The 22,612-nt window shown below is 50.6% G+C and overlaps 9 protein-coding genes across 9 annotated transcripts; 7 read left to right on the forward strand and 2 right to left on the reverse strand.

Annotated features, from left to right (window-relative positions):
• Positions 1 to 32: 32 nt before the first annotated feature.
• Positions 33 to 980, reverse strand: N7506_005874 (SDR family oxidoreductase; the record flags this gene model as incomplete). Its single annotated transcript, XM_056955167.1, has 2 exons — positions 33 to 609; positions 691 to 980. 2 exons carry the CDS (start codon positions 978 to 980, stop codon positions 33 to 35), a joined length of 867 nt encoding a protein of 288 aa, XP_056809501.1.
• Positions 981 to 1,384: 404 nt separating this feature from the next.
• N7506_005875 (uncharacterized protein) lies at positions 1,385 to 4,726 on the forward strand (the record flags this gene model as incomplete). Its single annotated transcript, XM_056955168.1, has 11 exons — positions 1,385 to 1,784; positions 1,838 to 1,854; positions 1,917 to 2,245; positions 2,304 to 2,407; positions 2,486 to 2,669; positions 2,832 to 2,968; positions 3,170 to 3,934; positions 3,994 to 4,003; positions 4,086 to 4,300; positions 4,364 to 4,487; positions 4,567 to 4,726. The coding sequence occupies 11 exons, from the start codon at positions 1,385 to 1,387 to the stop codon at positions 4,724 to 4,726; spliced, it is 2,445 nt and encodes an 814-aa protein (XP_056809502.1).
• A 707-nt stretch (positions 4,727 to 5,433) lies between these two features.
• Positions 5,434 to 7,551, reverse strand: N7506_005876 (phenylalanine--tRNA ligase subunit beta; the record flags this gene model as incomplete). The annotated part of the gene is made up of 8 exons (XM_056955169.1): positions 5,434 to 5,597; positions 5,649 to 6,576; positions 6,618 to 6,965; positions 7,016 to 7,139; positions 7,193 to 7,269; positions 7,319 to 7,338; positions 7,390 to 7,430; positions 7,499 to 7,551. 8 exons carry the CDS (start codon positions 7,549 to 7,551, stop codon positions 5,434 to 5,436), a joined length of 1,755 nt encoding a protein of 584 aa, XP_056809503.1.
• A 1,352-nt stretch (positions 7,552 to 8,903) lies between these two features.
• Positions 8,904 to 11,186, forward strand: N7506_005877 (protein phosphatase 2A structural subunit TPD3; the record flags this gene model as incomplete). The annotated part of the gene is made up of 9 exons (XM_056955170.1): positions 8,904 to 8,966; positions 9,036 to 9,141; positions 9,192 to 9,343; positions 9,399 to 9,890; positions 9,953 to 10,067; positions 10,117 to 10,261; positions 10,309 to 10,409; positions 10,458 to 10,795; positions 10,848 to 11,186. 9 exons carry the CDS (start codon positions 8,904 to 8,906, stop codon positions 11,184 to 11,186), a joined length of 1,851 nt encoding a protein of 616 aa, XP_056809504.1.
• A 583-nt stretch (positions 11,187 to 11,769) lies between these two features.
• Positions 11,770 to 12,703, forward strand: N7506_005878 (ferric reductase-like transmembrane domain-containing protein; the record flags this gene model as incomplete). Its single annotated transcript, XM_056955171.1, has 2 exons — positions 11,770 to 12,070; positions 12,132 to 12,703. 2 exons carry the CDS (start codon positions 11,770 to 11,772, stop codon positions 12,701 to 12,703), a joined length of 873 nt encoding a protein of 290 aa, XP_056809505.1.
• Positions 12,704 to 13,075: 372 nt separating this feature from the next.
• N7506_005879 (metallophosphatase domain-containing protein) lies at positions 13,076 to 13,972 on the forward strand (the record flags this gene model as incomplete). The annotated part of the gene is made up of 1 exon (XM_056955172.1): positions 13,076 to 13,972. The coding sequence occupies one exon, from the start codon at positions 13,076 to 13,078 to the stop codon at positions 13,970 to 13,972; it is 897 nt and encodes a 298-aa protein (XP_056809506.1).
• A 979-nt stretch (positions 13,973 to 14,951) lies between these two features.
• N7506_005880 (putative capsule-associated protein CAP1) lies at positions 14,952 to 16,801 on the forward strand (the record flags this gene model as incomplete). The annotated part of the gene is made up of 2 exons (XM_056955173.1): positions 14,952 to 16,699; positions 16,750 to 16,801. 2 exons carry the CDS (start codon positions 14,952 to 14,954, stop codon positions 16,799 to 16,801), a joined length of 1,800 nt encoding a protein of 599 aa, XP_056809507.1.
• Positions 16,802 to 17,381: 580 nt separating this feature from the next.
• On the forward strand, positions 17,382 to 18,907 carry N7506_005881 (alpha/beta fold hydrolase; the record flags this gene model as incomplete). The annotated part of the gene is made up of 3 exons (XM_056955174.1): positions 17,382 to 17,529; positions 17,578 to 18,056; positions 18,101 to 18,907. 3 exons carry the CDS (start codon positions 17,382 to 17,384, stop codon positions 18,905 to 18,907), a joined length of 1,434 nt encoding a protein of 477 aa, XP_056809508.1.
• Positions 18,908 to 19,493: 586 nt separating this feature from the next.
• N7506_005882 (uncharacterized protein) lies at positions 19,494 to 21,911 on the forward strand (the record flags this gene model as incomplete). Its single annotated transcript, XM_056955175.1, has 5 exons — positions 19,494 to 19,605; positions 19,651 to 19,757; positions 19,809 to 20,393; positions 20,439 to 21,016; positions 21,074 to 21,911. The coding sequence occupies 5 exons, from the start codon at positions 19,494 to 19,496 to the stop codon at positions 21,909 to 21,911; spliced, it is 2,220 nt and encodes a 739-aa protein (XP_056809509.1).
• Positions 21,912 to 22,612: the final 701 nt, after the last annotated feature.

Consider the following 22,612-nt stretch of genomic DNA (forward strand, 5'->3'; position numbering starts at 1 on the left):
TATTGCCAAGTCCGAAATGAAAAAGAAAGAAATCAATTGGCTACATCGTCATGATCCGTTGTCATGACAACATCCTGCCACTGATCCAATCCCTCCTGGTTGCGAGCCATTGCGGCCCGTATCGCTGTAATGGCATCCCGGCCCAGTGCCAGTCGTGGGGGCAATTTACGGCCCTCGCAGCGGCCCGTCTTGGTCAAAGCTTCGACGATCACTCGGGCGCCCTTAGCCGGATCTCCGGGCTGGTGGTGGTTGTACGCCGCCAGCCCCGCCCGCGTAGACTCGGTGGCGATGTCCAACTCGGGCAAGCGGTTCTGCGCCACGACTTTGTGCCCACCGCTGAGGAAGTTGGTGCGGAAATATCCTGGCTCAATGCAGGTGGCCTCGATGCCGAACGGGGCCAGCTCCCCGCACAGAGCTTCGGTGTAGATCGCGACAGCTGCCTTGGTGGCACAGTACAGTCCAGCAGCGGGGGTCCCAGACCATCCGCCGATGGAGCCTAGATTCGCAACAACCCCTGGCTTTTGCTTGCGCATACTGGGGAGGACGGCACGAAGCACTCGCATTTGGCCAAACACGTTGGTTGCAAACACTGCTTCAGCCTCGGGTCCCCTGTACCAGTGAAACATGTTAGTGGCAACACACCGGTGGCGGGCTAGGGGAGGAGTCGGGACGAGTGAAAATGATACTCACGAGCACTCCTCAACGGCACCCTCAAGGATATATCCGGCATTGTTGACCAGGACGTCGATGCGCCCAACTTTCTCCAGGATAGAAGCTACCTGCGCCTGTACGGTATCATCGCTGCCATTGACATCCAGCTGATGGAGCACAATTTGGCCGGGTCTTTGTTCCTCGAGGTCCTTGAGCTTGTCTGCGTATCTGGATGTGGCTACCACTGTATCGCCGATGTCCGCGGCGGCGAGGGCAATTTCGCGACCGAAACCGGATGAGGAACCTGTGATGAGCCAGACGCGCGGCATGTCTGCGAAGTATGGCTGAGAGAGTGGGAGTGTGTTTGATTGGAAACCCTGGAAAGTTTTATCACAGTTGAAATGTGAGAAGAACAGGCTGAAATATCGAGGAGAAGAGGGGTGTAGGCGTGTGTACGAAGCTGCAAGTAGCAAATGAAGATCATCACATTTTAATATTTTTTTTTTTTTTTCCTTTTCTTGGTCTCCAATTAGTTTCCACCGGGGGTTTTGCCCGAGGATGGCGGGGGAGGAGTTTTACGCAGGTCCTTTGTACGGAGTATATGTTGGACGTTTCAATTGGCTATTTGACACAAGACCTTATAGGGCTTTGAGAGGTAAACAACACTATCAGTTAACTCTTGGGGGTTTTTTCATTTCAATTTTGATATTTACGTCGGGGCAAAGAGTCTAATATGCGTCTATTGGCTATTCTTTTGGCTACTCGGGCGCTCCAGCCTGTCATGGCCTGGACAGACCTCCAGTCTGTTCTTTCTCAACCGGCCTGCCATGACTCTGACATCACGGTGCACGTCTCTAAGACCACCAATAAATCGTTTGTCAACCAAGTCTATGACCTAGATATCCTCTATGCGCTTGCCGGCAAGCAGGTTTTGGTCTCCAATTCTTACAGTATTTCGTCCCGACTATGCGAACCTTCCCAGACCAACGCCCACTTGGATACTCTCCAGGTCATGATCCATGGGGCGTCGTTCAATAAGAACATGTGGGATTCTCAATACCAACCGGAGACTTACAACTGGGTCCAACGCATGAATAAGGAGGGCTATTACACCCTCGCCGTGGATCTGATCGGTAATCCTCTCCTCCGGATAACCCGATTGACTGAACGTTGTATTAATGGAAAGGACATGAAACGGAAACAGTACATTCCCCAATGGCCTCCTGGAGGCCCAGACTCAAACTTATGTTGAGACAACCCACCAGCTGATCCAGCAGATCCGGAATGGCACCGTCGGCGGCCGCCGATGGCGCAAGGTTGTCATTGTCGGTTTTTCCATCGGGGCCATCGTCGCCAACTCGCTCGCCCAGCAATATCCAGAAGATGTGAATGCAATTGTACTGCACGGCATCTCTTGGGATTCTAGCTGGATCTATCCTGCCTTCCTCGCTGGACTCCAGGCACCCGCCCAGCAGATTGACCCAGCTCGTTGGGGCCAAATTCCGGCGACCTATCAAACCCAGTCGACTCGCGAAGGTCGAAAAGTGGCATGCTTCGCGGGATCATACGATGAAAACATTCTGGAATACGACTGGTGAGTGGGATTTGTGTTTACTCTACGGACCTGTCAACTGACTGCCAAATCTCGGTAGGAATACCCGTGATTTCGACTCTATGGGGGCTGCTGTGACCTTTGTTTATCACCTGGTGGAAGCGCCGAAGTACACTGGTCCAGTATTCTTAGGTATTGGTGACCGTAAGTTTCCCTTTCAGGATTCATTATCTGCTCCCACTTCTATGCGAACAGATCATAGCTAATTTTGCATGCTCCTAGGGGACGCAACCTTTTGTGGCGGTCAACGTTGCGGCAGTCAGCCATATGCGTTGTATGACAAGTATCCCAGCGCCATTGATCATGACATCAACTTGTATCCCGAAACCGGACACTTGATTCTCTTCCATCGAGCTGCGCCAACCTTGATGGCTGACTCGCTTGCTTTCTTGAGGAAGCACAATTTGTGAGCTGGAAATATTCCACGACCAATAGGGATATCGTCCGCCACTACTTGTTTTCGATGAGTCTCTAGTAATGAGTCGCAGAAAGTTTATATCCCGGTCCTCCGTTGCATGCCCCGACACCGGTGGGCAATCCTCATTCGATGGCTACATAAACTTCACAGGGATCCCAATTTCGTTTCACGTGGATTCTTATTTTGGTCTGCAGATCTGTTCCAGTTCCGTCATGAAGTGCGTTCGCGTATTGACTGCTTTGTTCTCCTTGCTTGGGGGCTCAAATGCACTCACCACTTCACAATGTGTTCGTATATCATTTGTTTTCCCCTGGAGGTACTCATTTCTAACCATTTCTTGCACATAGTGTGATCTACTCAACCCAGGATACTCGTCGGCTGTCCATCTTCAGAACACTTCCGTCTATAATTTCGAGAACCACAATTTCTGGTGCAAGTCGACCTTGTTATAAAACTCCCTTGAGCAACTAGCTAACTCTCTCTAATAGCGGCCACTGATAATCTAGACCCAGGATGTGTTTTCCTGCCTGACACATCAGAGAAGGTCTCCGAGGCCATTTCCATCTTCGCCAAAAATGACTGCAAGTTTGCGATTAAGGGCGGCGGCCACAGCGCCATTCCTGGGGCTGCCAGCATTCACGATGGTGTGCTCATGCCGATGGAGTACATAAATACCACCGAGGTCCAGCTGCAAGAGGGATATATCCGGGTTGGGGCCGGAGCGACGTTAGGCTCGGTTTACGAGGCCCTGGACCCTTACAATCTGTCCGCCGTCATTGGCCGCTATAAGAAAGTAGGACTGGGGCTCGCAGTTGGGGCGGGCTTCTCCTATTTCTCCAACAGCGAAGGTCTTACCATTGACAATGTCGTCAACTACGAAGTGGTCTTGGCCAATGGGACCATTGTCAATGCTAATGCCAACAGTCATAACGAATTGTTCTGGGCCCTCAAGGGAGGAAACAACAACTTCGGCGTGGTCACTCACTTTGATCTCGCTACCGTCGCTACCGATGGTCGCGTGTTGGGTGGTATCGTCTACTACCCGGAATCCTCACTCGATGAACTCGCGGACGTGATTTATGATTATCATGTGAATCAGGCTGTCAACGATATCCATACCCATACCTTGCCTCAGTACGGATACAACGGTACTACCAACGAGACCATCAACTTCACTCCTGTGGTCTATAACGCCGATCTCCAAGAATTGCCCGACATCTTGCAACCCTGGAACAATACCCCTCACTACAAGAGTACAGTCCACAATCGAATTACACTTCGCTTGCAGCTGAGCTGAATGACGGATTCCCAGATGGCAAGTTGTAAGTATTCTCACTGGTCACCATGGTCGACATCTAAAGGAGACACGCAGAGAAAGAAAGCTAACGCAGATCTCACGTTTAGCCAAGCTCAGCGGATCATGACTGTCTATGCAGACGCCCAATTGTACAAGGATATCTGGTGGGAGTTCCGCAAATGGATGAAGAATTATCAGGATGTCGAGGGCTTTTACGGCTTACATTGCAACATGCCAATTACCCCTAGACAAGTCACTCAGGGTATACTCAAAGGGACGAACGCGCTAGGGTTGGAAGAGGCTGGAAACCGCACGCTGGGCAGTGAGTACTTGGACAATTCTCAAACGATCTCACATGAATGTCGACTAACATACTTTGATCCAGTCCTCTACTTTGGAGTCACCTTCGACAACAAAGCGGATTCCGATCGAGTGTTGCCAGACCACGACGAATTCGTTCAGAAGATGCAGAAATTGGCCGCCAGTCGTGATCTTCTTCATCCTTACCTGTTCGTCATTCCTGCCTTTTCGTGCCTACTTTACCCTTCCTGTTGTCTCAACTCTGGCTAATGTGCGAATCTGCTCTAGTATGCTTACATACTCTGGCTGGAACCAGCCAGTCTTGACAAGCTACGGCGAGAAAAACCTTGCTAAGCTCCGCGCTGTTCAAGCGATCTACGACCCGACACATGTCTTCCAACGTCTAGTTCCTGGTGGCCAAAAACTACCGGACGCTGAACAAGCATAGAGATCAAGAATGAGGGGCTAATGTGCCTGGATTTAGTTCGATCATGGCGAGGATGGAAATGAGGACACATATCATAGAGGCCTCTGCACAATCAGGTTTAACCGAAAGGGTCGAGCTGTGGCATTTGATGGGTGATTAAGACTGCCGCTTGTGCCGCTTGTGCCGCACCCGATCCATGTACTGTAATGGGGAAACCGCGCCACATCTCATGTGCGCCACTGTGGCTAGTTTTATCAGCTTTTACTCACGATTTTATAGTTAAGATCTAAACGTTCGACACTTCTCAGAAGAACAGCATCTGTTTTCTATTCCAATAGCTTAAAAGATCTCCTCTAGTCAGACATAGATAAAGTTGGGCGACACAAACTATCGCATCAAACCAACACGCAACAGCTGGTTCTGCACTTTATAGCCTTAGAATAATGCCCAAAATTCTATGCGCAGCATGTTGGGCCCATGATCAGGAGAGTCGACCTTGAATCCATGGATATGGGTAATCGAAGATGCCAGATAGGTTGACACTAGAACCTTTCGCTCGGTGATAACACTAGAGTTGAGTCCAGAGGAACAGGTGAGAAGAAGTGCACTTGGTGTTGATTTATGTACTTTTTTTATTGCTTTTGGCCTTTGTGGCTCTATCAAATTGGACATGATCATCCTCCTCGTGTCATCATTTATCTGTACCATACTCTGGGGTATAAGCCACCCTACAGGAAAGCCTCGACGTTGAGCTCCAAAACACTGGTGGGGTATTTGAGATCGTAGTTCTGCAACACCGTTGGGTGGAGAACACCGAAGGAACCAATTTCTTGGTCCTTGCCGCCAATGCGGACGTGGATGGTGCCAGCATGGCCAGGGAAGTAGGAAGCATCTATCGAGTCAGCAGATTTACTTGGATGTGAATCATTCGAGGGAGTCTTACCATCAGTCTCCTTGATATAATACTGGGAGTCGGTCGCAGCGGCGTTCTCAAGGCCCTCTTCGCCAGTGATGAAGGCGCTCTTGAGCATGGCCATGACACGGTCAAGAAGACCGTGGACGATCTCGAAACCACCGCTCTTTCCGTAGAACGCAGCAGCGAAGTGTCTTTCGTTGCGACTCTTGCGCTCCATGGACAGGTCCTTGAAAGCGACGTCACTGACCTCGAAAATCTTCATGGGAACAGAATGGTGCTTGTTCTCACGGATGGTCTTCAGGAGACCAGGGAGTAAGCTAGTGCGGACAACCTGGAACTCAGTAGTTTTGGGGTTGGCCAGCTTGACGGCGGTGTTTCCATCATCCTTGCGGTTCAACCAGCCGAAGTTCTCATCGTGCGAGCACAAGATAAGAGGCATGACCTCGGACCAGCCAGCCATGGCAGTCTCCACGCGAACAATGTCGGTGAGCTTGTTGATGGGAAGGGGCTGGGCAATGGTGCCGGAGATTTGGGGGAAATCACGGGGAAGTGAGTTGAAACCGTAAGCAATAGCCACATCTTCCATGATGTCACACTGGTGAAGCACATCGGCACGGGTTGGGGGGATTTCCACGTCGATGATATCAGGAGAGCTTGTAGAGGGCTTGGCACGGTAAGACATCTTTGTGAGCTTGGTGCAGATCTCAGCAGGGCTGAGCTCCAGACCACAGCACTGGTTGATGTAAGAGACCTCAGCCTGGGCGGTGCGGGGAGCGATGTCGGGAGTGACACGAGTCTCGTTGTTGTGCTCAGACACAATTTGGACGGGCTCGATGGTGAAAGGCTCCGAGGTGTATTGAGAGAACATGGTGACCATCATTCTGTTGACGATCTCGAGCTTTGTGCGGTCGAGGGCTGTGATTTCGATGAAGATGTTGGTGGTGTTCAGGCTGATCTTGGAGTGATCGCTGTTGATGATGGGGGCAGGGAGCAAACAGTCTGCTTGGAGTCGTAGATGACTGGGTAGACTGGAGAGTCGCGGATAATGTGCAAGTACTTGCCCAGCTGCTGGTGCTTTTCGTAGAAGTTCATCAATTCCTCGCCGTTCATTTCCTGTGTCTGGTTCAAAGGAGTGAACTTGATATCCTTGGGGGCCTGTGCGTCATAGGTGAAGGGGCCCTGGACAGTGTCATAATCGTGGGTACCGATTGAGACTAAAGTTCGGGCGCGGGCCAAGTTCTGGTGAAGCTTGTCCTGGAGGGCAATGAAGGACTCGTAGCGAGCCTGGTCGAACTTGACGCCTCGAAGAATGGCGCCGGAGACGTAGGGGCGGATTTTCGTGGTCTGTGAAATGTCAATTGACGCCTTAATGAGTCTGGTGCAGGTATACACACATCCTCCTTCACAATGATCTGCTCCATCTTTGCGGGCTGAGTCAACTTGTACTCGGGGAGAGAGACTCGGCCCAAGAAGATGTTGAGCATGAGCGCAATACCCTCAAAGCACAGCAAGTCATATCTGCAAGATTTCAGCGCAAATCCAAGCCCTTCCTGATCGAATGTCACGCATACCGGTTGGCGGGGATCTCAATCTTGAGCTGAGGCGGTTCTTGGACTCCATCGACGATAGGGCGATCCTGATCGGTGGTCTGGTTGGGTTTAGCTTTGGTCCACATGTATCCTAACAGGTGTGCGTACATCTTCATCGAGTTCAATTCCTATTCGACATTGTTAGCCAGTGCCCGCGCAAGTTGACCCGGTCTACCTACCGAACTCGAAACACAACTCGTCAAATTCCTCTGTGGTGTAACTGAGTTTGCGCAAGCAAATGTCAGTATTCTTTGGTCGTACTGAAAGTATGAACGTCGGAACTCTTACTCGCGGCCCAGCTCCTTGAACAGAGCGGCCTTGTCGACCGAAATGGTGGGCATGGTGGGGGTTGTTGCGGCGCAATTCTAACAATCAGTCAGTCAGAATGTTATGTTGACCAGGGCTCGAGCCACATGCTGAATTCCAGTGGCTTCCGGGAGTAATTTCGTACAAATATCCAGTAATGGTAGGCTCACGAGAAAAAGCACAAGGCCGTTGATGACTCCGATCTGGAAATTCTGCCGGGAAAAGTACAGGTCACGTGTGGTGTTTTTGAGAGCGCCAACGGAGGGGCATCTGCCCAAGACCTTGTCAAACATTCAAACTTGAGATCCATAACGACCATACGACTACACTGGACAATATAGAACATTTCGGTCATTTTTATGCTCTGTGTTCATGCATTCTAAAGTTATTGCGCCCAATAACTACTGCAGCTGTGCATGATCTCGAGGGATCCGGTGTTACTACCATTGGCCCAAGGGCATACAATAATATCCATATGGCACACCCGATAGCATGGCTATATCGAAGAATATCGTTCAACTTCCAAGAGTTGAAACCATCAAGACTCATCAGCCGGATTTCGTCTCTGAACCAAGTAAACATTTAGATCAGATCACACTGGACGGGGATATATACACATCTAGCCTAGTAACCTTGGAAGAAAATGAGCCTTGGAAATTTAGGAGAGATTTGGTCGATGCTTGGGAGAGGCGCCAATGGCTTTTGTGCAATGCACTAGACAAGGGGCCACAGGATGCAATGTTGTATCTCACATTGGAGCAGCAGGGTCTCTGAATGCTACAGTCTCTCCAATCCAGTCCATAACAACGTTGGAAAGAGTTGAAGACATGACGAAATGAGATGCCCCTCCTGTACAGTATTGGTATGGTCATTTGGCTTTGCCCTCATCGGTTTGCGCCTTCACCGCCAGTATGTAATTTACAACAACGAAATCCAAAGCTAGACTTCCCCAGGTGTTCTTGTTGTACATCAAAGCATTGTATTCTTCTTCTCTTCGCACGCATCAGTCAAGTTTGCTATTTCGGGTTGATACCAGGACGAAGAGTGTTGCTTCAATCGTCGAGGTATGTGTTTGCTAGTGTCCATGCGGGCCCAACACCACCCCACGAAACCTCGCTCCGGTCTACCTCTACTACCACCGACCATCCCCTTGCCATCTCAACGCGCCAACACAATCGGAACTAATCTCCCATTGAATCCAGGTGTTAACTTATCACTGCCTCGTCTTGCACCGCACGCCTTTTGAAAGTGCCCCATATACCAGACTGTCGTGTCAGGTCCAACTACCTGAGACCGACCCTTTCCTCAGGACCAGGGACCTGTCGCATATTCGCCGCTCAGACACATCTTTTTTCGTCTAGCTTCAGTCAATACCACAAAACTCACCATGGAGGGTCAGAACGAGAACGACGAGCTCTACCCTATCGCTGTGCTCATTGACGAGCTCAAGGTACAAATTTGTCCCCCTCTCGGCACACGCGTGGAGTCAATTTTGAAGCTCACATCCTACCTTCATTAGCATGACGACGTACTCCTCAGACTCAATGCCATTCACCGTCTATCTACGATCGCGCTTGCCCTTGGACCCGACCGAACCCGGGAGGAGCTTATTCCATTCCTTGACGGTTCGTCATCGCCCTCTGCTGGAATCACCACACCTGTCTAACGATTACAGACTCCGTTGAGGACGAGGATGAGGTCTTGACCGCGCTCAGTGAGGAGCTGGGTAATTTCACAGAATATGTCGGAGGCCCAGAATACGGGCACGTGCTCCTCTCCCCGCTGGAGAACTTGGCGGCCATCGAGGAGCCCTTGGTGAGAGAAAAGGTATGTCCATTATGGGTCCGCTGGTAGCTAGTCACTGACCGCTGTTGATACACAGGCCGTCGAGTCCCTCAACAAGGTTTGCGAGCAGCTCTCCGAGAACCAGGTCGAAGAGCATTTCGTCCCTCTCGTCCTCCGCTTGTCCAAAGCAGACTGGTTCACTTCCAAGGTCTCCGCGACTGGCCTCTACTCCACACCATACAAGAAGGCGACGCCGGCTCTGCAGCAATCCCTCCGTCAGCACTTTGGAACTTTGGTACACGATGAAACCCCGATGGTGCGCCGACAGGCGGCGAACAACCTGGCCAAGTTCGTCAAGGAAATGGACAGCAAAACCGTGATCGAAGAAATAATTCCCCTTTTCCAATACTTGGCGAGCGACGACCAGGACAGTGTTCGTCTGCTTACCGTCGACATTCTCATTGCGATCGCGGAAGAGATCCCCAAGGAGCAGCAGCCCAGCCATGGTGTTTTGCTGACATCGCTGCGGAGTTTATTCGAGGATAAGAGCTGGAGAGTCAGATACATGGTTGCCGATCGTTATGAGAAGGTTGGTCCCCCGTGTTGTGTCGGCGAGTTGGTTTCAGGCCAGAACACTAACTCCCAGCACAGATTGCCAAGGCTGTCCATGAAGAGGTCGTCACCCGGGACATGGTCCCTGCTTTCGTTAAGCTCCTCAAGGACACAGAGGCTGAGGTCCGCACTGCCATTGCTGGCCAGATTCCCGGTACGTTTGACCATGTGTCCTGTGATAAACATGTCTTAACGTTTGATAGGCTTCTGCCATTTGATCGATCGGGAAACTCTCCTCAATGAAATCATGACTAGCGTGGAGGATCTGGTCTCAGACCCCTCTCAACATGTCCGTGCCTCTCTTGGTACTCAGATCAGCGGGCTCGCGCCTATTTTGGGCAAGGAAGAGTAAGTCTCAAAATCATCATGTTGAGAACAATATTGACTGTCCCCAGGACTATTTCCCACCTGCTCCCTATGTTCCTTCAGATGCTTAAGGATGAGTTCCCCGATGTTCGACTGCACATCATCTCCAAGCTCGAGCAAGTCAACAAAGGTGAGGCCAGCGATCCAGAATCAATTGGCTCCGGCTAATGTTGTATAGTCATTGGCATCCAGCTTCTCTCTCAGTCCCTCCTCCCCGCTATTGTCCAACTGGCTGAGGATAAGCAATGGCGTGTGCGTCTTGCTATCATTGAATATATCCCTCTTCTCGCAAGTCAGCTTGGAGTTGAGTTCTTTGATGAGCAGCTAAGCGATCTCTGCATGAGCTGGCTCGGAGACACCGTCTTCTCCATCCGAGAGGCCGCTACCGAGAACTTGAAGAAGCTGACAGAAGTGTTTGGTGTTGAATGGTCAAAAGCCTCTATTATTCCCAAGGTTATGGCGATGGGTCAACATCCCAATTACCTTTACCGTATGACAACGTGTTTCGCTGTCTCTGTGAGTTTTCGTCGATCATCTACATAACTACGAGCCTGGCTGACTATGATAGACTCTCACTCCTGTCGTCACACTTGAAATTATTGAGAACTCTCTTCTTCCCATCCTGGAACGCCTGGTCACAGATGAAATCCCCAACATCCGTTTCAACGTTGCCAAGTCCTATGCCGTCATCATCTCCACGCTGCGTCGCCTGCCAGCCGATAAGACCCTGGTCGAGGTTGAAAAGTCTGAGGAGACCATTGCGCCGGCGCCTCAGAGCCAGGAATTGATTCAGTCAAGGGTTGTACCCAGCTTGGAGAAGCTGCAGGAGGATGATGATGTCGACGTCCGCTACTTTGCCACGACTGCTGGCGGTAACCAGGATGAGTCCATGCAGACCTCTCCTTAAAAACGGATCATACAATTCTTGTTGAGAAATATGCCCCGGCAGACAATACCCGCAAACCCGGGTGCAGCGCATCCAGTGGGATTAGAGAATACCAGCACGCGACTGGGATGAGACTTCGTTCCCGGCGTTTTAATGTAGATGTTTTCCATACACAAACGTTTATCTTATGTAGGTTCAAAAAGAAAATCAAGTATGTCAAACATGAACCCTTTGGCGCCCAAGGCGTGCTGCGTACGGAGTAAACTTGCACAACGAATCCACCTGCGGACCTGTGCACGAGTCAAATCTGACCATTTGTCAGCGGGTCTGAAAGCCACCTGCAATGCACACCTGTCCTCGTTGCGAAGGTCCAAAACATTGCCATTGCTCCCAGTCAGAACGACGGATTCTCGACTTGTCGGGCAACTGATCCATATCGTTCATCTTGGCTTGTGGTGCCTATCGACTGTCCCGCATCGCGACCATCTGGCTAACCCTGCCCACGCGCAACTAACTACTTTCACAACCCGGAGGTAGGAGATACGCTGCAATTTTGACAGCGAGGAAACTGTGGCTACTGTGTCCAGCGGCATTTAAATAAGCCATGTCATCTCCATGGCCATATCAATTCCTTTCGCTGTCTGAAGAGGACATAGTGAATCGCCGGGTGCTGCTAGATCTTCGGGGTCAGTATGCACAATGGTCGGTCATCTTCGCTATCCTCGCAGTCAAGATTCTGAGAGCAGCCCTGACTGCAATAAATCAACAAAATCAACAAAAGCGATCTTTGAGTCGCTGGGATCGTCCGCTTGTGGCTGGATGGTTCGAAACCCGACGACAGTATCTGGTCTGCGGGCTCTGGCTATCGTGGCTCGTTGCTCTTTCAGTGTGGAGTAGTGGTGAGGGTATGTAATGGATACTCGCTTCTGGTTTCGCCTAAGACACATCAGCTAACCGGCATTGCAGACTATCTGCATTTGACAAAAGCATTAGGCCATGTCGGTTTGTCTCAACTACCGCTGCAAGTCCTGATGTCTCCAATGGCATATATCTCGTCAAAGCCAGCAACTCCATCCGTTCTCTCTGTCATAACGGGCGTCTCTCAGTCAACTTTGACGCCTTATCACCGGCTCTTCGGCCGGGTAGTCATTTCGCCCCTTTTGCTGGCCCACGCCGTGCTTTATCTGCTGTTCTTCGTGCAATCGAGTCATCCAGAGTTTGGTACCCTGCTTATGAAGCGGGTACAAGACTTGGATGTCCAATGTGGCATTGTTGCTATCATCTCGGTGGTTCTTCTCTTCCTCTTTGCAAGACCTCGTGGCACTGCGCAGAGCGGACTCCAGTCTTGGTTGATACAGGGCTCACTGCAAGAGCGCAGACGCATGTTTTATTTTGGTCATGTATCACTGGTGATATTGCTGAGTGCCGTAGCTTATATTCATGTGAAACAGGCGCAGAGGTACATTCTGCAGGCTCTGGGCGCTTCCGTGCTCAATGGGCTTTGTTCCTGGGTTCTTTTAAGATATGCCGAAGTTTAAATTGTGAGCCGAAATCGATTCCATTCGTCCATTGCCTTCGTGTAGTATGTACTGTTTGGTGTAAATACTGTCTTCCAAGGTTTCTGCCCTCTTTCCAAGGCCCGTCACCGAGGCAAGAGCTATGTGTCATCGGCCCTTTCCTGCCACCTGGGCATCATCATTGCGCACATGTGGGGCCATCTACGGACTAGGTCCATGGGTATCCAAAGCTGTGTAGGCAGAGAGAAGAGTTTCCTGCGTCCGCAGCCATTCTTGGTATGTAAAAACCTTGGAAATACCCATGGATTTGTGCCCAGTTGACACAACACCCAGACAGACCCCTGATACACACGCTTGCTTTTCTCTAATTCAGCATCTTGGGTCTCTCTCGCCATGTCCGCCTTAAACGAAATGCTTACTCGAGAGCGGCCCGGGCCATGGCAAAGGTTCCGCGCTCGCCCATGTGTTTTCCTCGCACAGAAGCTTTACAGTTGGCATCAGCCCCTTCCAGCTACCCCAGTCACACGTCCTATTGCTATTGTCTGCATCTCCGATACTCACAACACTCAAATCAGTATTCCAGACGGAGATGTCCTGATCCATGCAGGTGATCTAACACAATCGGGGTCTTTTCAAGAGCTCCAAGCGGCACTCACATGGCTTAACGCTCAGCCTCATTCTACCAAAATCGTAGTTGCTGGCAACCATGAGCTTTTACTTGATGAAGCACAAGATGGTTCATCAAACCAAGCAGCTTCTGAGCGGGCTCAACTCGACTGGGGTAATATCACCTACCTAGAAAATCAAGAAACAACATTTTCTTGTTCAAATGGTCGTCAGCTTCGAGTCTATGGAAGTCCTTACACTATACGCCATGGTAATTGGGCATTCCAATACCCCCAGGATCAAGACGTATGGACAAGCTCAGTACCAGATGGAATCGACATACTGATCACCCATGGCCCACCACTCGCCCATCTAGACTTACTCAAGTTTGGCTGTGCTCATTTACTACGGACACTCTGGAGGGTGAAACCAAGACTGCATGTCTTTGGGCATATTCACGAAGGTGTAGGCACCGATTGGATGTTGTTCAATGGCCTTCAATCTGCGTATGAGCGCACTGTCTCTGCCGGAGGAGGCGTTACCAATCTTCTTTCTACGGCATGGGAGCTCATCAAGGCGTATTTCCGCCCACCTACGGAAGCACAATGCCTGCTTGTGAATCCCTCCATTGTTGGAGGTTTGCGGGACCATGAGAGGAGACAACCTATCAAAGTCTTTATCTAATGTTGTTTTTGAGCAACACTTTCAGCACTTCCAAGGATCGCCGTCAATTAGTTGTTGTGGTGCAGTATCTGTGTCCACTGGTTCACTTCGTATACAGGGGCGTATAGTCCCCAAGGGTCGGAAAATGTTTGAGATAGCTACGTGAGGATACCTGGTGGTAACTTCGGAGTGCTATCTCGACTAGTTACTATGACACCTGTGATACTTTAAGAAATTATCATCTCAGGTCTCTCAAGCTCTTCTTGTCCAGTTTTTTTCATGTCTTTTTTCGTATCCTTTTTCGTGTCTTCTTTTGATTGATCATTTCAAGTAATTTTTTTTTTAAAAAAAGTAGTAGATAATAAGAGATCGTATAGCTAGGAAATAAAAGTACACCCAGAATATTTCAATCTATAATTACAAGATATCTTAGCTGATTGGAACCTTGGAATAGCTTCACTAACACCAACCTGAAAATTCCCATTTGGTAGAAAGCCGTCGACAGCGCGGTCTGCCCAGGTGTATCCCACACACTTTCCGACCCTTAGGCGCTATACACCCCCGTATTTCATATATTTTGGCTGTTGCCTATGATGAATTGAGACATGATATTCCCCACAAAAGCTTATGTGTTTATATATAGTACTCAGACCCTTGGGTTATAGATCAAACATCAATTGAATTTTAATGCCAGAACTAATTGACAACATCACACCTACTGCGTACATTCCACAATCTTGAAAATGGGCTAATCTATGTGTTCCTACATGACTGGCTGGTCGGCCGCCCCTGCAAACGCCACACTGAAGTGGAAACCTTGGAAAAGCACTGGTTCAGCACAGGAGACTTAAATATTCAAGGCACATTTGACTTCCACCAATTTTCACCTCAAAAGACTTTTGAGACAAGTGCATTGTTTGCGATTACGTTAGAAGTCTTGGCAATAGTCTCGACTCCAGGTTGATGGAGAACCCTCCCTGACCATCTCCAGCTCTCCTTCATGCCTCTCTCCAATGGCAGTATGCGAATCCAACGGTTGATTGTATTGCTTGCCATTGGTGTACTTGCCATCTTCTCTCTTTTGCTCCTCCGATCCTCAAGCACGCCCGAGAAACCTAAAGCTATAGACTTGCCTCCTCTCGAACCGCCCCAACCCCCTCAACGCCATGCGGAGCAACACACCTATCCCCCCGAGAAGGAACACCCGATTTCGCGTCTGATTGGAAATGCCCAGCAGGTCTTTGAGAATGCGCAATCACGCCAGTCTCAGACTCTGGCCGAGGCCGTGGAGGAGTACAAACGCCGGTACAACATGCACCCGCCACCACACTTTGACAAGTGGTTCGAATTCGCCCGGTCGAAAAACGTACAGCTAGTCGATGAATTCGACTCCATCTATCACTCCCTCCTCCCGTTCTGGGGCCTGAAACCGGAAGTGATTCGTGAGCGAGCGCGCGAGACTCTTGGCTTCGATAATGCGGTCCTCGGTGTTCTGATTCGTGACGGCAAGGTGTCCCTGACCGACGGAGGTGGTGATGATCGGAAGTGGCAGCGTGACGCTACCGCGGGGATGATGGCTTCATTTGTGAAGTACCTGCCGGACATGGACTTGGTGTTTAATACCCACGATGAGCCTCGCGTGATCGTCCCGAATGCGGACCTGGAGCGTCTGGTGCAGTCAGCCAAGGAGCAGATCATCCCTGCTTCATTCAAGAGATCCCCCACTAATGCGTGGTCTGCTCGTGCCGCGGACCTCAACAAGGGCGATCGCATTGACGGGGTGCGCACCACCCGCTTCAACCGATTCGCGCACCAGCCGACCTGGACAAACTCCCGAATTTCCTGCCCTGTCGACAGCCCTGCACGCTCCCTCGACGACGATGCCCCGGACAACGTCGATCCTTACGCCTATGGTGAATTTGGCTTTATTTATAACACGACGGCAGCCTCCGACATCTGCAACACGCCTTCACTCCGCTATACATACGGCTTCTTCGACCGACCCAACGCATTTGACGTTGTTCACGACCTGTTCCCCGTCTTCTCGCAGAGCAAGATCTCCAGCTTCCAGGACATCATCTACCCGAGTCCCTGGTATTGGGCCGAGAAGGTACCGTACGATAGAAGGAAGGACTATGAATGGGACTCCAAGACCGACCGCATGTATTGGCGTGGGTCGACCACCGGTGGATTCTCGCGCGCAGGTGGCTGGCGCAGACAGCACCGGCAGCAATTCGTCGGCAACGTCAACGCCTTGGGCACTAGCAAGATCATGAACCACCAGGATGATTCATGGGTGTCGCAGGAAGTTTCCAAGGCCAACTACAAGGAGATGTTCGACGTCAAGTTCACACTCATTGGGCAGTGCGACCCGGACGACTGTAATGCGCAAACCGAATACTTCGGGGTCTTCAAGCAGACCGGGCAGCAAGATGCCTGGGCACACAAGTATTTGGTCGACATCGACGGCAATGCCTTCAGTGGGCGATTCCATGCCTTCTTGCACAGCAACAGCTTTGTCTATAAAATCGCGATCTTCCGCGAATGGCATGACGAGTGGTTGAAGCCTTGGGTGCACTACGTGCCGCTCAGCTTGAAGGGTAATGAGTATCTCGAGAGCATGCGATACTTCACTTCCAAAGATGGCTCAAGCTCTGCTCGCCAGATTGCCAGTCAGGGCCAGGACTGGGCCCAGAAAACACTACGCAACGAAGATCTGGAGGTTTGGTTCTTCCGATTGCTCCTGGAGTAAGTCATCCCTCCGCCTAGTTCAAGAACTTGATAACTGACTTTCACAGATACGGTCGCTTGGTCGATGATAACCGCGACCAATTGGGATTCACTCTTTGACCTGTATATTCTTCGACGAGATCATGGCCCTTTTTTTCTTGGTTCTTTTTGTTTTGTTTTTTTCTGCTAATACCCTCCTATATTCGATTTTGCCCCGAAATAATGTTTGGTTGCATATGAAGAGATGGCCCATAGCCTGGAAACTGTATAATATACTACGGTGCTTATAGAACAACATGTTCATATATGTACGGAGTACGGAGTGCAGTAGGCCAAATAGTTCACAGCTACTTGACGTGTAGAGCTTGACACATCGCTTTGGGCAATGATAGTCGGTTTCGCCCCCTGCAGATACCCGCCGACAGCGTCATGCAACCGCAAACATACGCTTCGTTAAGCCCTGGAGACACGTAAGACATTTATATGGAGCTTGGCTGATTTCCATTTTCTCTTGCGCAGCTCCTCAGACCATCGCCTCCAGCTTCTGGAGGTGTTTCTTCCTATCGCTTACTAAGGAGTGACGCAACCTCGGCTAGATTACTAGATCGCTCACAATTGAGACATTTTCTCTTTGCTTGTGATACCCTATTTTTTTTTTTTTTTCTTGCCTCTGTTGACTTGACTTTATGAAACTTCCATCATGGGCAAATCTCTATCTCGAGCTTTGACGGGGATCATTGTGTTCGCCTATGGCCTATTCACAATCGCCCTCTACTCGCTATCATCCTTATCGAAAGGGACCTACTTCAAACGGCCCACAGAAAAAGAGAAGTTGGAGTTACAGCTCGGTGAGATATAGTGACAGTCTTCTTTGTAAGGATGCGCTGACAGAATAGCTCGTGATCGCTTGTGGAATCTATCAAAGGACTTCGAAGGTCTTTCCCATCACCTCTTGACCCTGCAGAGCGGATTCAAGTTTCACTTCCTGAGCAACGATACTCCAAACACCCCGGAAACCATTGACTCTGGGAAGCCGTTGGTCATCTTTATCCATGGATTCCCTGACAGCTGGGCCATTTGGCGTCACATCGTCAAGAACCCAACTCTACAGAAGGCCGTGTCGATCGTCGCCATTGACCTTCCTGGATATGGAGGAACCGACAGCCTGGAGAAATACAATGCGACCAACGTGTTGGAGAAGCTGACTGAGCTCATTGTGACTCTGCGAACACAGTATGGTGTGGACACAGATGTCGAGAGCAACAAGAAGAAGACCGTGATCGTTGCTCATGACTGGGGTTGCGTCTTGTCCATGCGACTGGCCGCTGAAGCTCCATCTCTGGCCCATCGCTTCATCTTGTCCAACGGACCTTCGGTATGCTCAATTCTACCCGCAGCCTTACTCAGCTAATTGTCCAGATGAAATTGGTCGAATCAAACATCCGGCGTCTGCTATTCTCATCCAACAAGATGCTGGGCAACGCCTGGCGCAACCCTCTTCAAGCCCGTGCTCCCCTCACGCAGGCACTGCGAACTATTTCCCCTCTGCTGCGTCAAATCTTCCTCTCCGGCTACATTTTCGCCATGCAACTCCCCATCCCGCTCGTCAACTACTTCCTGACTGGGGGTAATCTGTCACTCTTGAGAGGCATCCATATCAAATCGCACGGCACGGCCGAGTTCAGCGCCCAAGACAAAGCCGAAAGCATGGCGAGCAGTATGGGCCCATCTGTCGCGGAATCCAAGACCAAGACTGCCAATGGTGACTCCTACCCTGACACCCTACAAGACGAGCGCGCATTCGCGCACATCATCCATATGGCAAACTACTACCGCCACCATGCTTCCACGGCGCGCTGGACCAAGTCCATTGAAACCGTCGCCAGTCTTCACAGCATCACACCAGGCGCCGGACGCGCAAGCAGTGGCGCGGGTCTCTTCAACGAAGGACCCCCAGGGGCTCTGAAAGCTAGCACGACAGTTTTCTGGGGTAAGGAAGATCTTGCGCTCGATCCTAGAATCTGTCTTGACGGTATGAGTGATTTCCTGGTGCAAGGGTCGCAGGTGGTCCTACTTCCCCGGACGGGCCACTGGACTCCGGTCGAGGTAGAGAGTCGGGCGGCTCTGATCAAGGCTGTAGAGTGGACTGTTCAGGGAGAGAAGGGGGATATCGGGGCTGCTCTGGAGACTTCATATCCCGGTGTGCAGGTGACATTTTCGCGATAATGCAGCTAGTCATAGTCTGTTTTACCCCCTCGTATTATGTGCGCGTACGGCGTGGGGGTTAAACTGGATATGGTTAGAGTGGAGGAGGTCCAAGGGTTTTCAATCACGCCAGAATCGAGGATTTCATTATTTTCATTCGAAAGAAAGGCATTGAGTAAAGAAAGTAGCCAGTCTAGCACCATTGGGAAATGTTGAGGCGAGACTAAAGTTCTTCCCCAGGCGGAAGCGGAGAAAAAGAAGATCAACAAGATGATTTACCCGGTGAGGGGGAACGGGGAACCTCTCCACTTTGTTTCTTAGGCGCTTGGTACCTTTTGGTACCTCTTCTTGTTTCGCATACTCTCCCTCTTTTTTCCCCCTGGGCCGTTTCACTTCTCGAAGGACACACACACTGCACGGGTATGCAGTGAAGGATCGCTGTTTTCGTCGTGTCCGGTTCAGGTACCACAAGCGTATTGATTCGGCCCGAACTGTCATTGGTAAATTGACAGGTTAAATTTAGCCTGACTTTTGCCATCCTCGCTGTTTTGCGAATTGATCGCGGAAAGTCTTTTCCTCTTGCTCTGCTCCTGTTTTGTTCAGTGGCATGATGGATTCCAATGGGGATGCAGTCTACTGCACGGTGGGTGACCCCCCCTCTTTTCGCCACGATGAAGCGCTGACAAGGCAGCTGCTATTGAGTGATCATTATCTGCCAGGTGGGTGACGCCCGGCTCATTCAATTGCAATCGCTAATCGTTTAGGTGCGATGGTCCTTGCCCATTCCCTGCGCGACAATGGATCGAAAGCAAAGCTCGTGGCCCTGTTTACACCCGACAGATTACAATCGGCGACCGTTGATGAGCTAAGGGTACGAGAGTCTCTACCCCGAGGGTGTGATCCGATCTAACACTGCCAATAGACGGTCTATGACGAGCTTATCCCAGTGACCTCAATGGTCAACGACACACCAGCCAACCTCTGGCTGATGGACCGCCCTGACCTCATCGCCACATTCACAAAAATTGAACTCTGGCGTCTCACGCAATACAGACGGGTAGTGTATATTGATTGTGATGTGGTGGCTCTGCGAGCCCCGGACGAGCTATTATCGTTGGAGGCGGACTTTGCAGCCGCGCCCGATGTTGGCTGGCCGGATTGCTTTAATAGTGGACTGATGGTCCTCCGACCCAATCTGCAGGACTATTATGCGCTCCGGGCTCTCGCGCACCGAGGCATTAGCTTTGATGGCGCCGACCAGGGATTGCTGAATATGCATTTCCGGGACTGGCATAGGCTAAGCTTCACGTATAATTGCACGCCCAGTGCCAATTACCAGTACATTCCTGCGTACAAACACTTTCAAAGTACCATCAGTCTTATCCACTTCATTGGTTCTCAGAAGCCTTGGAATATGCCGAGGCAGATTGTTCCCTTGGATTCCCCGTACAACCAGCTGTTGGGCCGGTGGTGGGCCATCTATGACAAGCACTATCGTTTACCATATGTAAGTTGGGATTGCGCTTTATGTGAATTTTACTGACATCTATAGGTGTCGCCGAGCGGACCGCAGCAAGGATCTTATGACGCCGCGGAGGCTCACCACGAACCGCCCGCAGCATCTGGGGCATGGCCACAACCATACCATGTTTCCCCACAGAGCGAAGACGACCAACCTGCTAGTTCACACCATGAAGATCCGCAGCAGGAGGCGTCTTTGTTCGAGCACACCCATGCGCAGACAGTATACCAGCCGGAACATTCTCAGGCAACTCAGCACACAGAACATCATACGCCGGCACCCATACCCATCTTGAGTATGGTCCCCCAATATGTTCGCGGAGAGGAGAACGTTTCGACCTTTGTTCCGCCAGCGCCTCATGCTGCGCCAATCGCTTTTGCACCACCGTTGAGCCATGAAACCTACGAAGCCCCGCATACACACCATCACTCCTCTAGCGAGGGTGGCCATGACCAAGCACAACATCACCAAAGTCATAGTGACTACATTCATCAGCCACAGCCAGTGACTCCAATTCCACCAATCGCCGAATCAATCCTACCGCCTCGGTCTCCATCGCCTGAAGTTCCGATATTTGAGGCACCTCAATCCGAATGGAATCCTGCAAGGTAGGTCCCAATATGTCCCATTGTATCATACCTCAGACTGGTGCTTACACTTCACAGGGAACCACCACCGGCCAACACAAGACCCGAAGGACTGAGTCTTCAGGAAAAGACCTACTTCATGTCGGAAGATACCCAACTATTCCAGCCTCCATCCTCCTACCCAGAGGCACCGAAAAACATGTACTACCAAGTTCCCACCACAAGACCAGAGCCTGAAAGCCATTCAACGGTATTCCCCTGGGAACACCATGCCCCCAAGCCCACTCGTGTCTTTGCCGAAGAGCCCATTTGTAATAAACCTTTCCAACCGCCCACTCACGAGGGATCTAAGGAGCTCCCCCAAGAGACTTCCCATGGACAAGACATCCAGGAACCCTCCCATCAACCCGAACAACCATTCACCGAGCCACAAAGTCTTTTCCACAATCAGCCTCCCACACCAGGACCACTGTACACCCGTGTTCCCTACGAGCCCAGCACTTCATACAACACCTACGACCGCTCGAACGCCTGGGACGAAGACCCAGAGATCCAGCGCTTCATCGAACGACAGCAAGCGCGACGCAAGCCCGCCGTCTCTCCGGGCTCCGCGCACTCCAGCCCAAGCGACAAGTCATCCTCGAAGGTCACAGACTTCCCGACTGAGATCGAGCGCCCCAGTCTACCTGTTACTCCGGCGCCGATCCATCGCACCCTCGGCGCGGACAGTACCTCCCTGCCATCGGCGGAGGGAGTCCCTGACCAGGAAGACTGGGTGGGTGTCACGGTTGATGCGTTTTCCTCTCTGCTTAGCGCAACGTACTTATTGTGGCGATCTACAGAATCCACTGGCGAGGCTCGAGGAGCTAAGACGGATGCAAGAGGAGGCTTTCCGGGATCCGGAACTGCTTTTTAAGAGGCTTGGGAGGACGTGAGAATGCCGAGGGATATGGATGTCTTTTTTCTTTCTTTCTTTTCATCTTTTGATTTCTTGGAGATTGTTTATTTATTTCACCGTTTGGAGATGTATAACATCTTTTTGCATTTGCATATTCATATTGCATATTGCATTTTTTATCTATGTCTGAAAATATTAATGAGGATAGTGAATATTTGGTTTTTGGAATATATCGATGGCTGCATTTCACAGGAGACTAGCTAGTCTTGAGTGATCCTACTTCTCTATTTGTTTTCATTGGTACACCCTCTGACAGCTTTGAAATCCGGGGCCTGCCTGTAGTTACTAGGGGGGCTTTGGCACATGTATATTTATCACTAGTTGTAAAATATTATAGTAGAAGGAAATGATTGGCCTAGGTTGGATCTGGTTACCCGAATGATATTCGTATCAATTGGTTTTGCTGGGTATCTTGTTGGTCTATATGCCGATTCGAGGTTTCTCCACCCGTGGACGTTCCCAAGGTTGAAGCTTGTCAGGTCGTTCAGCGATGGTTGCAAGAGATCAGACATTCGGTCAAGCAGCTTCCAATAATAATCAAACCGTTCCGTTCCATAGCTTGTTGTGCGCCACCAAGTAAAGATAAAAGGTTATAGATCTGGTGTACCAGCCTCGTATGTCAATTCTCCCGCAAATGCACTCCATTTCCATACAATTTA

The sequence above is a fragment of the Penicillium brevicompactum genome (assembly GCF_028827555.1).
Source record: "Penicillium brevicompactum strain IBT 35665 chromosome Unknown utg000005l_segment0_segment0, whole genome shotgun sequence".
NCBI classification, from domain to species: domain Eukaryota; kingdom Fungi; phylum Ascomycota; class Eurotiomycetes; order Eurotiales; family Aspergillaceae; genus Penicillium; species Penicillium brevicompactum.